Source organism: Ornithorhynchus anatinus, chromosome X1, assembly GCF_004115215.2.
Source record: "Ornithorhynchus anatinus isolate Pmale09 chromosome X1, mOrnAna1.pri.v4, whole genome shotgun sequence".
In the NCBI taxonomy this organism is placed as follows: Eukaryota; Metazoa; Chordata; class Mammalia; order Monotremata; family Ornithorhynchidae; genus Ornithorhynchus; species Ornithorhynchus anatinus.
In genome coordinates this window covers 70,842,513-70,855,282 of record NC_041749.1, presented here as the reverse complement: position 1 = coordinate 70,855,282, position 12,770 = coordinate 70,842,513, and the positions used below count along the sequence as shown (strand labels likewise).

The 12,770-nt window shown below is 41.6% G+C and overlaps 1 protein-coding gene across 5 annotated transcripts in view; it reads right to left on the bottom strand.

Annotated features, from left to right (window-relative positions):
* The window catches only part of DNAH12 (dynein axonemal heavy chain 12), a 132,610-nt gene that overhangs the window by 2,370 nt on the left and 117,470 nt on the right, over window positions 1-12,770 (bottom strand). For 4 of the 5 annotated variants that reach the window (XM_029050561.2, XM_029050564.2, XM_029050563.2 and 1 more), the window contains 6 exons: window positions 12,579-12,716; window positions 11,120-11,353; window positions 6,953-7,141; window positions 5,555-5,658; window positions 2,185-2,389; window positions 1,402-1,539 (listed from right to left, as the gene is read on the bottom strand). In XM_029050561.2, coding sequence (XP_028906394.1) covers window positions 1,402-1,539; window positions 2,185-2,389; window positions 5,555-5,658; window positions 6,953-7,141; window positions 11,120-11,353; window positions 12,579-12,716 — 1,008 coding nt within the window. Of the gene's footprint in view, window positions 1-1,401; window positions 1,540-2,184; window positions 2,390-5,554; window positions 5,659-6,952; window positions 7,142-11,119; window positions 11,354-12,578; window positions 12,717-12,770 lie in introns of those variants that run through there. The other variant, XM_029050565.2, reaches the window with a different exon arrangement.

Here is a 12,770-nt window from a genome sequence, read left to right as displayed (position 1 = left end):
GGGCAAGTCACTTCACTGTACCTCAGCTACCCCATCTGTAAAATGGGGATGAAGACTGTGAGCCCCACATGAGACAACCTGATCACCTTGCATACTCCCCAGCTCTTAAAACAGTGCTTTGCACATAGTAAATGCTTAAATGCCATCATCATCACCAAATTTGTGCAAGTTACTAGGGACACTTTTTTGAACAATTTTTTTTTTTTTTAAGGAGGGGGGATTTCTGTCCATCTTTCTGTCAGTCTTGAAGATTAATCTGCCCTGGGCCAGCAATCTTGAAAAAGAAAGTGTAGGTTTTAGAATTTTAGGGGCTTTGATAGTACATTGCTAGCAGACATGATCACCATGAGTTTACCTTCTACCCATTAAACTAAAGAAAACCACCCTGGATGCATCAACAACCTAAACAGTGGCATATTCATCTATTATCTCAAGTGTGACCAAGACACCTCAAGATCTCAGAGCTCACGTATGTAGCAGAGTGGGGGCAGTCCACCTTCGGATACACTCCCAACTCACACCGACTGTACAACTGCTACATTAAAGAGCGGCCTCCAAAACTGCCAAAACATCACAATGCTAAGCTCCCGGAGAAAGGAGACATCTTCAATATAAAGGCAGCTTTTATAAATTGTCATTTTCAAAACATTAAATTATCTTCTAGTAATTACTTTTGAAAATCAGTATTAATTAGTAGGATACAGGAATGTGGCATGCAAGATTCTCAATAGAGCCTTGGGTCCAGGTCTAGTCACTGCATTTTCAAAATGACAGGAAAGAACTGAGGAGACTTCTGAGAAGAGTGATTACAAATAGTTCCTATGAGTAAAGGTTAAGTGCATGGGGTTGTTCCATCTGAAGAAGAAAAGGCCAAAAGGAGGACTTAATACCTTTGCTCTGATATATAAAAGCTCTTTTTAAGGTGAAATTGCTACTTAGTTGTTCCCCATATCGACATAGGATCATAGAGAAAATGTATTTTAATTGCTCAGGAAAATGTTAGGTTGTACATAGGAAAAACGTTTTGAGTTTCAAGATGATAAAATACTGGAACAGGACAGGATCTGGACAGAAGTTCTATAATTTTCCCAAATTTCCCCAGATTTTTTTTTGAAGCAAACAAAATCTATCCTCGTTGTGTTAGTTATCACCTGCCTGAAGACTGGGGGATGGAGCAAATGAACTCTCAAGGTCCCTCACCAGGTCTATATTTCTATAAAAACCCAAACCGTGAAAGGTAACAATAGCCTCAAGGATAAGTTGTGAATATTAGCCACATGGCACCCCTAAAGGCAGAAGAAATAGCAATTTTTTGTCTATTTTGTGAAGCACTAACAATGCAAAGAAAGTATGCCAACCAAGTTACAGATATGATCCCATTTTTTCAAGGACTTACTGTACCTGAAATTCATACCCTATTAAGTCAATAGGGATAGTATATTTTCTGGCATAGTTCTGCATCGCTCCAGTTAAAAAAGCTTGTGTGAAAAAGAAACCTGAGAGCCAAAACACATTGGGTTTTCCTGAATCGTACCAATCCTAGGAAGCAAAAATAAAAATGTATTATTTAAAATATTAAAAAGCTTTAGCAGTATCATCTCATATAATGTCACTGGCTATCATTTTGACATGCAATAACTCAATGTGAGACTCATATCTTCAACTGGTATCAAGAACGAAACAGACAGAAGAAGCAGTGTATCTGACTTCCAACCTTTTCCACCAGCTCTTGGACTTCTCTTCTGCTCTCACTGTCAACATAAGGGTGAAAGATGGAGCTACTGTGCTCTATCTTTATCTCACACTTTCTGCTCTGGCTTCCTAGCAGCGGACATCTTGGGACATACGACAGCTAAAAGTGGCAGCTGGATTGGTCTTTTTTTTTTCCATGTGCATGCTTGCATTCTGCACTCATTACTAAGCATGGCATAAGTAGAAATGATTTGCTTTTGTTGTAAGACACACACCGTGGGTGTTTGGGCCCTTAAAAATTTGAAACGTTTGAGTTTTTCTCCAAAAAGTCATCTTAATTAGACTACTGTGAACATTATCAGTCATATTTTGGAAGGCTTTAAACGGCAAATTTCTAAATAAGCATAGCCAATGTGTAATCTCTCTCTACTGCACACCCTCCACTTCAGAGTAACAGGCCAAACCGGTAGGAAAATTGTCTCTGTCATTTACCTGTAAAAATTTCAACCTCAATAGAAAATCTGTCATATAACTTCCCAGGGGTTTAAGACTTGGGTATGAACACTTGGCCCACAATTCTGGAACCTTTGCAATAAGTAAGCTGCCAGCCAGGGCTTCCAATTCAGAGTCCATGACAACTAATCCTTTAATAGCTTTCTTAAGGTTCTGTAAGGTGGTGCGGATTGTTCTAATTAAACTAGAAACAAATAAATGAGAGTTAGGTCATTGACACACACAAGAGTCGTGACTAATAACACAGTAGTTCTCCAACAATAAGAAATACCATATATTTAGGGAGCTCTAAAAAATGCACAACCAGATGCTTCTCATTTTGCTGCCCAGGATTTTCCAGTGTAGATACTGGATATTTTCATTGCCATTTAATAAAGAGACTGTTTTTATTTCCTTGGGGGGAATGTGCATGTTAGCAATTTTTCAGTTGGTTAAACAAAGTATGTTTGGAAGAAAAATGGTTTACAGGAGTTGAATGGTTCATCCATTTCTCCTCTTAAGATAAATGATGAAAGATGAATGATCAAAGGCCAACTGTTTAAGACCTAATGAATGTTTCTAATGGTATTTTGTTCTTATAAATTCCACTGCTTGAAAAAAATGATAAAATTCATATACTGAGGTCCTACTGATCCCAGAGTTCTGGAACTCAGCTCATTCGTTGAGCTAAGAAGCAGTGTGGCCTGGTGGATAGAGTGCGGGACTGGGAGTCAGAAGGACTCGGGTTCTAATCCCTGCTCTGCCACTTGTCTGCTGTGTGGCCTTGGGCAAGTCATTTAACATCTCTGGGCCTCAGTTACCTCATCTGTAAAATGGGGATTAAGATTGCAATCCTCATGTGGGCAGGAACTATGTCCAACCTGATTATCTTGCATCTACCCCAGCGCTTAGTACAGTGTCTGGCATGCAAAAAGTAAACCTACGACAGGAATGCTACTAACAACTCAACCAACTCATTCAGCTTGATTTCATTATTCATTAAAGATAAGCATGTCCCCTTTACTCCTCAATGTCTTCAGCAAGTGGCAGGGATAAGGTTGCCAAATTAATTTCTATTCAAAACAAGGACTTGGTCTAGAGTGGCTAGAGTTACAAAGTACAAAATGAAGGTCAAACTGCCACTTAGGAAGTTGTTTTGTGTTTTTTAATGGTATTTGTTAAGCACTTACTATGTGCCAGACACTGTACTAAGCATATTGGTAGACACAAGCTAGTCAGATTGGACACAGTCCATGTCCCACATGAGGCTCACAGTCAGTCCCCATTTTATAGATGAGGTAACTGAGGCACAGAGAAGTTAAGTGCCTTGCCCAAGTTCACACAGCAGACAAGTGGCAGAGCTGGGATTAGAACCCAGGTCCATGCTTTATCCACTAGCCCACATTGCTTCTCTAGGGATGCTGGGAAAAAATAAACCAAAAAATGACTGATCAGCATAAAATGGGATAGCCATTCTCCATAATCTTTAGGTGGCTCTCTGAAATGTTGCAATTTTGAAAACTGAATAAACACACAGTCCCAGTGATCTGGAATAAAGCTAAATCCTGTCCATGTACTAAGGAGACAAGGGCTAGACTTTCAAACATAAATTACCCAGGTAATTTTCAGATTATTATTATTGTTGTTATTGTATTTGTGAAGTGTTTTCTAGGTATCAGGCATGTGCTAAATTCTGGGCTAGACAGAGAAGATAATTACATCAGACACAGTCCCTGTATCACAAGGGGTTCAGAACCCACAGAGGTAGGAAGAGCAGGTAATAATAATGTTGGTATTTGTTAAGCGCTTACTATGTGCCAAGCACTGTTCTAAGCACTAGGGTAGATACAAGGTAATTAGGTTGCCCCACATGGGGCTCCCAGTCTTCATCCCCATTTCACAGATGAGGTAACTGAGGCACAGAGAAGTGGAGTGACTTGTTCAAGGTCACATATCTGATAAGCGGCTGATCTGGGATTAGAACCTGTGACCTCTGACTCCCAAGCCTGGGCTCTTCCCACTAAGCCATGCTGCTTCTCTACCTTATCCCCATTTTACAGATGAGGAAACTGAGGCCCAAAGAGGTTAAGTGTCTTGCCTAAGGTCATACAGCAAGCCAGTGGCAGAGCTGGGATTAGAATCCAAGTTTCCTGACTGCCAGTTCCTTGTTCGTTCCATGCTGTCTCACCGATGTCTTCTTCCTACCTGTCTAATGTGGGAGACGGCATGGCCTAATGGAATGAACCTAACAGTAGAAATAGCAGTATCTATTAAGCACTGCACTATGCAAAGCACTGTACTAAATGCTGGGAAAAGAGTACATGAGTGGGAATTACACACGGCTCACGGTCTCAAGGAGCTTCCACTGCAAGTTTAGAAGTCGGGAGAGAGGACTGAAGAAGGACACATAAAGAGAGATGAAGCAATAAAACCACCAAAAATGACATAAAAGACAGGGACAAATTAACACAAAGTTTACACAAAGAACAAAACAAAAGAAGCAGTGGGGTGCTGTGGCTAGAGAAGGAAAGGCTTGCTCCAAGTTCAACAGTCACAGAGCCATAGCCACAGTGACCACCAAAGCTCCATCAGCTGCCAGCTTCCCCAGTGCTCAAATTGTTCTGGAGGCAGGCTGTCACACTGCATCTGTCCTTCCTGCAGCAGGTAGCGTTGTAAGGCATAGTGGGATCATTGGCCTAGGGTGACATGAAGGGTGAAATGTGCAGTCCAAAGAAATAAACCAAATTGTTCCTCAGGGAAGCAGCACGGCATAGTGGAAAGAGCCCAGGCCTGGGTGTCAGAGGATGTGGGTTAGTTAACCTTGGGCAAGCCACTTAACTTCTCTCTGCCTCAGTTACTTCATCTGGAAAATGGTGATTAAACCTGTGAGCTTCATGTGGGACCGGGACTGTGTGTGACCTGATCACCTTGTATCTACCTCAGCATTTAGAACAATGCTTAGCACATAGCAAGCACTTTAACAAATACCACAGTGATCATCATTACTATTATTCTTGTTATCATTATTATCATCAGGGAGTGAGCATGAGGAGAAATGGCTTTAGTACCTCTTGATAACTAGGACTTTGCAACACTAATCCCTGACTTTGGGGATAGGTCAACAACCCCATCTTATGAAATTTGTAAAACGTGCTAAAACTTTTTTATTTTAAGGAGCCAGCACAATCATTCCGATAATACAGACAAGGTGAAAAGACTGATCAATGGTGGCTCATCAATCTCTTTTCACTTACCAATCCATTTTATTGTGCCCATTGCTATACTGATCTTGCCAAAAGATGCACAACTATTAAATATAAATATTCAAAGATTGGAAATTTAGTAAAGGAAAAAATCTACTATCTCTTACTTGTTAAATCTTTCCATCTCCTGCACCAGTACCGTGTTCATGCTTTCTTCATATTTTATAGGATACTTTAATAAAGTTGCTTCAATGTCAAAATCATTTGGAAGCTATTAGGATAGAGTTTGAACATCACAAGTCAAATGGATCAATTGTTCAAAAAACCCAATATGATACATAAGTACAGCCTTTGCATCTGAACATGAAAGCTCTAGAAAAATAGAAAGATGCTGAAGCAGAGTGAAAATGTGGTAGGAAGCCAGATAGAAAGAGAAAGCAGAATGAGAGAGAGAGAGAGAAAGGGGAAAACCCAAAGCAGGAAATAAATGGAAGAGAGGGGATTAGAATGGCAGGGAAGAAATCTGCATGGAGAGAGAAAAGAGAGATGGGTGCAAATAGGCAGGAAAGAAGCATCTAAAAGAAGGTCAGGAAGGTGGAGGGACACCTCAAGACTAAAGAACAGCCAGAAAGAAGGAGAAAGAGAGAAAAAAATGAGAGAGACACACAGAGACAGAGAGTTACAGGTACAAAACCTTGCAGAACCACACCTACAGTTTAAACCCCAAAAGAAAAAGAAGCCTAAATTCCACAAGGCAGGGGGAGGGAACAGAAAATGCAGGTTTCCCATAGATTCTTTGTGGTTGCCAGCTAGCATGTTATAATCAAAAAGGGCAAAAATGATTTAGAAATGAAGGTAATAATAATAATAATAGTATTTGTTAAGTGCTTACTGTGTGACAACCACTGTACTAAGTCCTGAGGTATATAAACTACGATCAGATTAGAATGACCAATCTGAGTCAGTACTGGTTAGAACATGGTTAAGAAATTAGGGACAGCTCTTCAAACACTGTGAACCTGCTTGGGTTCAGTGTGTTGCATTACCAAATCAAGACTGCTTCTCTGCTCGGGCACTTGCTCATGGGGAATGGGAGAGTACTACAGTGCAAGATTACTTTACTGTGGGGCTTTGTAAGAGAGCTGGATGTCTAGATCCCTCTAGACTGTAAACTCATTGTGGGAAGGGAATGTGCCTGTTTATTGTTATACTCCACTTTCCCAAGTGCTTACTACAGTGCTGTGCACACAGTAAGCACTCAATAGATATGACTGAATTGAATTAGGCTCACTGTGGGTAGGGAACAGGTTTACCAACTCTGTTGTATCATACTCTCCCAAGTGCTTAGTGCAGTGCTCTGCCACAGTAGGCGCTCAGTAAATACCACTAATGAGGAGATGATATGCTCCCACACATTTTGTACTAACCCTGCTCTTTCCCAGATTCCAATGGCACAGTTCTAGTACCATTTCTCGTAACTCAGCATAAAGGCTGAGGCGATCAAGATCAGTCTATGACTCAGCAATACAGTCTAAAGAAAAGAGCGAGAACCTCTCGTTTATTACCTTACTGAGAATGTCTTTTGCAATTTCAAACAGAGTGTTGTCACTGCCTGCAATAGCACCTCCCTGTGTGCTTCCTTCTTGGGTTAATAGCAAAGACTGAAACAGGAGTTTTGTTTGCTGGAGATCTTTCGAGATAGCGACATTTTCATGTAGCCCAAATATCTCTGGTTTCTGAGAAACAGGAAGTTGCTAGGGGGAAAGAGATGGAGTAGACATCTGAGAAACATCTGTTTGTTGTTATACTGTACTCTCCCAAGTGCTTAGTACAATGCTTTGCACACAGTAAGCGCTCAATAAATACAACAATGAATGAATGAATAAATGAACTCATGAGAGAGAAAATTTGTACTGCAAAAGATGCATAAAAAGGTTAGAACAACTGAATAAGGATCTCTTAATACTACTGCTTTAATGACCACAAGACCTTTTGCAAGTTTCATCATTTTCCAGGGGTTTACCTTTCAGAACATGTGAAGGTCACTTGGTGATACGTTGGATTATATAGAGAAGCAGTATGGCCTAGTGGAAAGAGCATAGGCCTTGGAGTCAGAAGGACCTGGGCTCTAATCCCAGCTCCACCACTTGTCTGCTGTGACACCTTGGGCCAGGCACTTCATTTCTCTGTGCCTCAGTTACCTCATTTGTAAAATGGGGATTAAGACTGTGAGCCCTCTATGGGACAGGGACTGTGTCCAACCCAATTATCTTGTATCTGCCCCAGCGCTTAGTACAGTGCTTGGCACAAAGTAAGCACTTAACAAAACCACAATTATTATTATTATTATGCTGGTTGGCAGCATCAAGGCCCAAGTGGAAAAAGCATGAGCTTGGGAGTCAGGACACCCAGGCTCTAATCCTGCCACTGTCTGTTGTATGGCCATGGGCAGGTAATGTAACCTCCCTGTGGCTCAGTTTCCTCAAACGTAAAATGGATATAAGACACTTGAAGTACCCATCTCTTAGACTGTGACCCTCATAAGGGAAAGGGACCTCCTGACCTGATTACCTTGTATGTACCTCACTGCTGTAATACGGGATGGATGGAGTCAGATTCAACAGATGAGCCTCAGTCTTGAGCCTTCAGGACTGAGAATCTGAGTAGAGGAAGTGATTACAGTACCAGTGGTTTAGGCAGTGTCATTTTCACTCTTGGCCCTCGCCAATCACGTTCCCTCAAGTGCATGGAGTGCAACGAGCAAGTAGGTGGGCAGGGGTACAGCACACTGAGAAATGGGTGGGCGTCACGTAATTTAGTCAGCTACAGGCAGAACCAGAACCCAGGTTTCCTGATTCCCAGAGAAGTGTTCTTTCCACTGAACCAACAACAGCAAGGCTAAATGCCATAATACTAATTATCATGAAAAATCCAGAACATATCAAGCACTTGGTTAAGTGCTAAGCACTTAGCACAGTGCTCTGCACAAGTGCTCAATAAATACGATTGATTGATTGATCAAGAAAAGGGTCAGCCCTAATACATAACTCTGGTGATATGATGAACATCCTTCTGTTTTCATTGCCAGACAATGATGTAGTCAACTATTTAGATGACTATTTAGTGATCTTACCTGTTTTCTCTTTATCCGGTAAGGGAAATATAGCATGCTAAAACATCCATTTTTACAGTCCTCTAGACTGTAAGTTCATTATGGACACAGGGAACATGTCTACCAACTCTGTTATACTATACTCTCCCAAGTGCTTAGTACAGTGCTCTGCACACAGTAAGCGCTCAATAAATATTATTGATTGGCTGATCCACTTAATAATAATAATAAAAATAATAATGGTATTTGTTAAGTGCTTTCTTTGTGCCAGCCACTGTACCAAACGCTTGGTTGGAAACAAGCAAATTGGGTTGGACACAGTCCCTGTCTTATGTGGTGCCCACAGTCTCAATCCCCATTTTACAGATGAGGTAACTGAGGCCCAGAGAAGTGCAGTGATTTGCCCAAGGTCACACAGCAGACAAGTGGCAGAGTCAGGATTAGAACCCATGGCCTTCTGACTCCCAGGCCTGTGCTCTATTCTCTCTGCCGTGCTGCTTCTCTGATAACTACTCTTCTCTAATAAGAGTAGTTCACTGCTATTAAGCTCTCCAATGCCATCTGGTCCAGGGACTTTTCTCCTGATTTTAGCATCAATGCCTATGTGGGTGTCAAACTGCCTCATGACCATCAGTTGGCCAAATATTGGCACTGCATCTATGAGCCCATCTTATCAAATCGTGCATTCTCGCTGGTGTCCACCACTATGGGGTTCTGCTCACTGAGGACTATCGCATGGCACTTGTGGTCTACACGTAGGCAAAGATCATTAAGTGATTACCAATGCCTTTGGACAGGTTGTGAATGCTTGAAATCAGCAAAGGCCTGGCTATGCAGTCTCTGCCTGCCAGCCTTCATTCGGAGGAGGAAAAGTGTTTCCCCTCTAAAAGAAGGCTCCATTTTGGGATATCTATTCCCAAAGCGATTCTCGCCTGTCTCCCCTCCTTAAAGTGCAAGCTTGAGGATAAGGAATGCATGCCTTGCTCCTGATCTACTTTCCCCAAGCGCTAAGAACAATCCCTAGCACTCGGCAGATGCTTAATAAATTCCTCTGATTGAGTGTGATATTTGACAAGTTCCCACCTATCAAGTACCATTCTCCTTATTGGGTTTCTGCTATTATCATTGTGTTGCATCCTGAGGTTTTTATTTGAGACATTTTCCATGTGGTTCTGCACCATGGTGTTGAGGCCAACCAGTTGTATCTCTCTGGCAGCAAGTTTCCTTCATCTGGGTGAGCCGGCTAATGTTCAATGACTACTTTACCAGTCGGGTTGAGCAGTGCTTTCCCAAAAAGGACTGCTCAATCAATCTATGGTACTTATTGAGTGCTTACTTTGTGCAGAGCACTGTACTAAGTGCTTGGGCAGGGACACAATATAACTGAGTCGGACACAGGCCCTGTCCCACATGGGGCTCAAAGTCAAAGAGATCCCCACCCTGAGCCTGGTCCTGGGAGCAAAGGTGGCTCATTTGCTCCCTCCTTCCTCCCTCCTTCCTGCTGCCACTTCCCAGGGTACTTGGGGACAAGTTGCGGGGGGGGGGGGGGGGGGGCGGGTGTTCCAGGTAAGAACAGGAAGACCTTAGATGTGAGATGGAGGGGTAGTAGCCCAGCCCAGCCCTACAACCCTTCTGAGACCTAAACCGTGGGCTGTGTGGAGAACTGCTCTGGAGGCTCTGCTCTGGGGTAAGTCCCTTTCTGTCCCCTGCTTGACAGATAAAGGCCCTGGGGGAAGGGACTCAGGGCACCTGGCCTCCAATCCCACCTGTGACATCAACCTGTTACACTGTTATGTGTGTGATGTCAGAGGCATTCTGGTTAGAAGCATGTTTTAGTCTCAACCCTGGCAGTGAAGAGCCTGCAAATGGCCCCTTCAACCACAGTGTTCTTCTGTCTATTGTTGTCCTTCTGTTCTGATACTTCTGTGTCTTTAAGTATTCAATCTTTCCTCACTAGCCCATCACTAACCACCTAAACTCCATTTTTAGACTGTGAGTCCCCTGAGAACATGGGGCTAAGTCTTATTCCTTCTTCATGGTTTTCTTCCCTTGTGGGTAGTAAAGTGCTTTGCACCCAGTAAGCAATCAATAAATTCTAATAAATGAATGCAACTGAATGAATAAATAATCTAGAGCTCCAAAAGGGATGCATGGGAGAAGGGATTCTGCCCATACTACCTTAGTCAAGAATCCAATTAGAAATTGAAAATGGATCTGCTGAGACACAACAGAGAAGCAGCCTGTCTTAGTGGAGAGAGTATGGGCCTGGGAGTCAGAAGGCCCTGGGTTCCAATCCCAGCTCTGCCACTTGTCTGCTATGTGATCTTGGGTAACAAATACCACTATTATGATTATTATTATTATTACTACTAAAACCATGAGTCAAGTTAGAGGTAGCAAAGATCACTGAAGCCAGAAAGGAAAGGTGAGGTTCTAACTCTTCAGTCTAGTTTCCTGCCTGAAAGTTCTATAGGATATCCATAATATTAGTACACCTTCTTCAGAAATTGCAGAAGAACTTTTCACACTGCCCAGATCATAATCCAACCTGAAAATACCAAGATCTATAGACATGAATTTTGGAAAACAATAAAGTTTCATAGAATGCAAGAAGAGTTACCTTAATAAATTCTATGTAATCCTCATAGCTGCTTTTGGGAGGTGCAAAGTAGTATCCACTAGGAGAAAATTTATAATGTACGTTGGTCACTATTTCTGGGTTATAAAAATCAGCCAGCATAGTTAACAGCAGGCGTCTGTCCCAATCATCTGTCACTCGTCCTCCATAGTTACATTCTCCAGTAAGGTAAGATATAGCCTCAAATGGAACTTGGTCATAGTCTTTTATGAATAACTGCACAAAAGGAAAAAACAATATTGAAAAAGTGACATATCTCATTTGTATTTAAAAATCACTGGTATCACTAAGCCTCTCTACTTTTTAAACATATGACAAAATACCCAAACAATGCAGTAATAATAATAATGGTATTTGTTAAGCACTTACTACACACTATGCACTGTTTTAAGCGCTGTGGTAGATACAAGTTAATCAGGTTGGACACAGTCCCTGTCCCACGTGGGGCTCACACTCATCTCCATTTTACAGATGAGGAAACTGATGCACAGAGAAGTAAAGTGACTTGCCCAAGATCATGCAGCAGACATGTGGCAGAGCCGGGATTAGAACTCAGTCCTCCTAACTCCCAGGTCCATGCTCTATCCACTAAACATGAAGCCAGATTCTTCCCAGTCCCTAAATCACTACCTGATACTAAGGCAAAAGCTAAAATGCCCTCAGTTACTAGCTTACTAGCTCACAATCATCAATGAACCTCTAGTAGATTGGACAATAGTCTAATGATCAGAAAAGGTCAAAGTTCATTCCTAAACTCTCAGTTTACTAAGAAAAGGGGATTTAGACACTGGGGGAAATGGTGCCCTAGTTGTAAGGGAGGAGACGTGGCCCACACCAAATACATCTTGGGGTTCAATACTTCTGGTTGACAACGGATACATCTTTTCTGATAGTGTGGTCTGCATTAGTTTCAACAAGCTGTTCTCAGAAGCTGTGCTGGGCTAACTCAACTGTACAGCTATCCTCTGTCCTAAGGTACAGAATAAGAGAGGATAGGAAGGAAAAAGAAGAGACAGATAAAAGAAGGGGAGACAAAGACAAGACTGGAACAGAAGAGTAGAAAAATATTAAAATATAGTAAATGTACCACTAGTAATAGTTTGTATCCAAATAATTTAAACCGGAGTATTTTTGCTGGCAATACTGGGCTATATTGTGTGTACAGACTGGTTCTCATTTTATGAAAAACTAGGCGACTTTTTGGTATTTCTCCTATTAAAAGTCACATCTACATGGTGATATTTAAAGTTTGAATGTTTTAAAACTACAACTTGCTTAAACGTGCCCTATGCAACTACAATTTATTTATACTGTAGTCCCGTATCCCCTTAATTACAGTTAAAGAAGCATGCACAAACAAGATGTAGTTCAGTTGAGCAGATACATTTTGAGCACTGATTTAATGCATTTACTGGAATAGAAACAGTATAAACCACTTTACTTGAAGCTGTTGGATACTGATGCGTAAGTCCGATTCATTAAATCCATATGGGATATTCCAGCCAAGAGGACCAAACTTCTTCCTCTCCTGGACAAGGGCATGGAAAAAGCAAACTCCAAACAGCAGCTTCTCCCAAACCTTCAATATCAAAAGGAAAACAGACAACTCTCAAACATCTTATTTGTAATTATG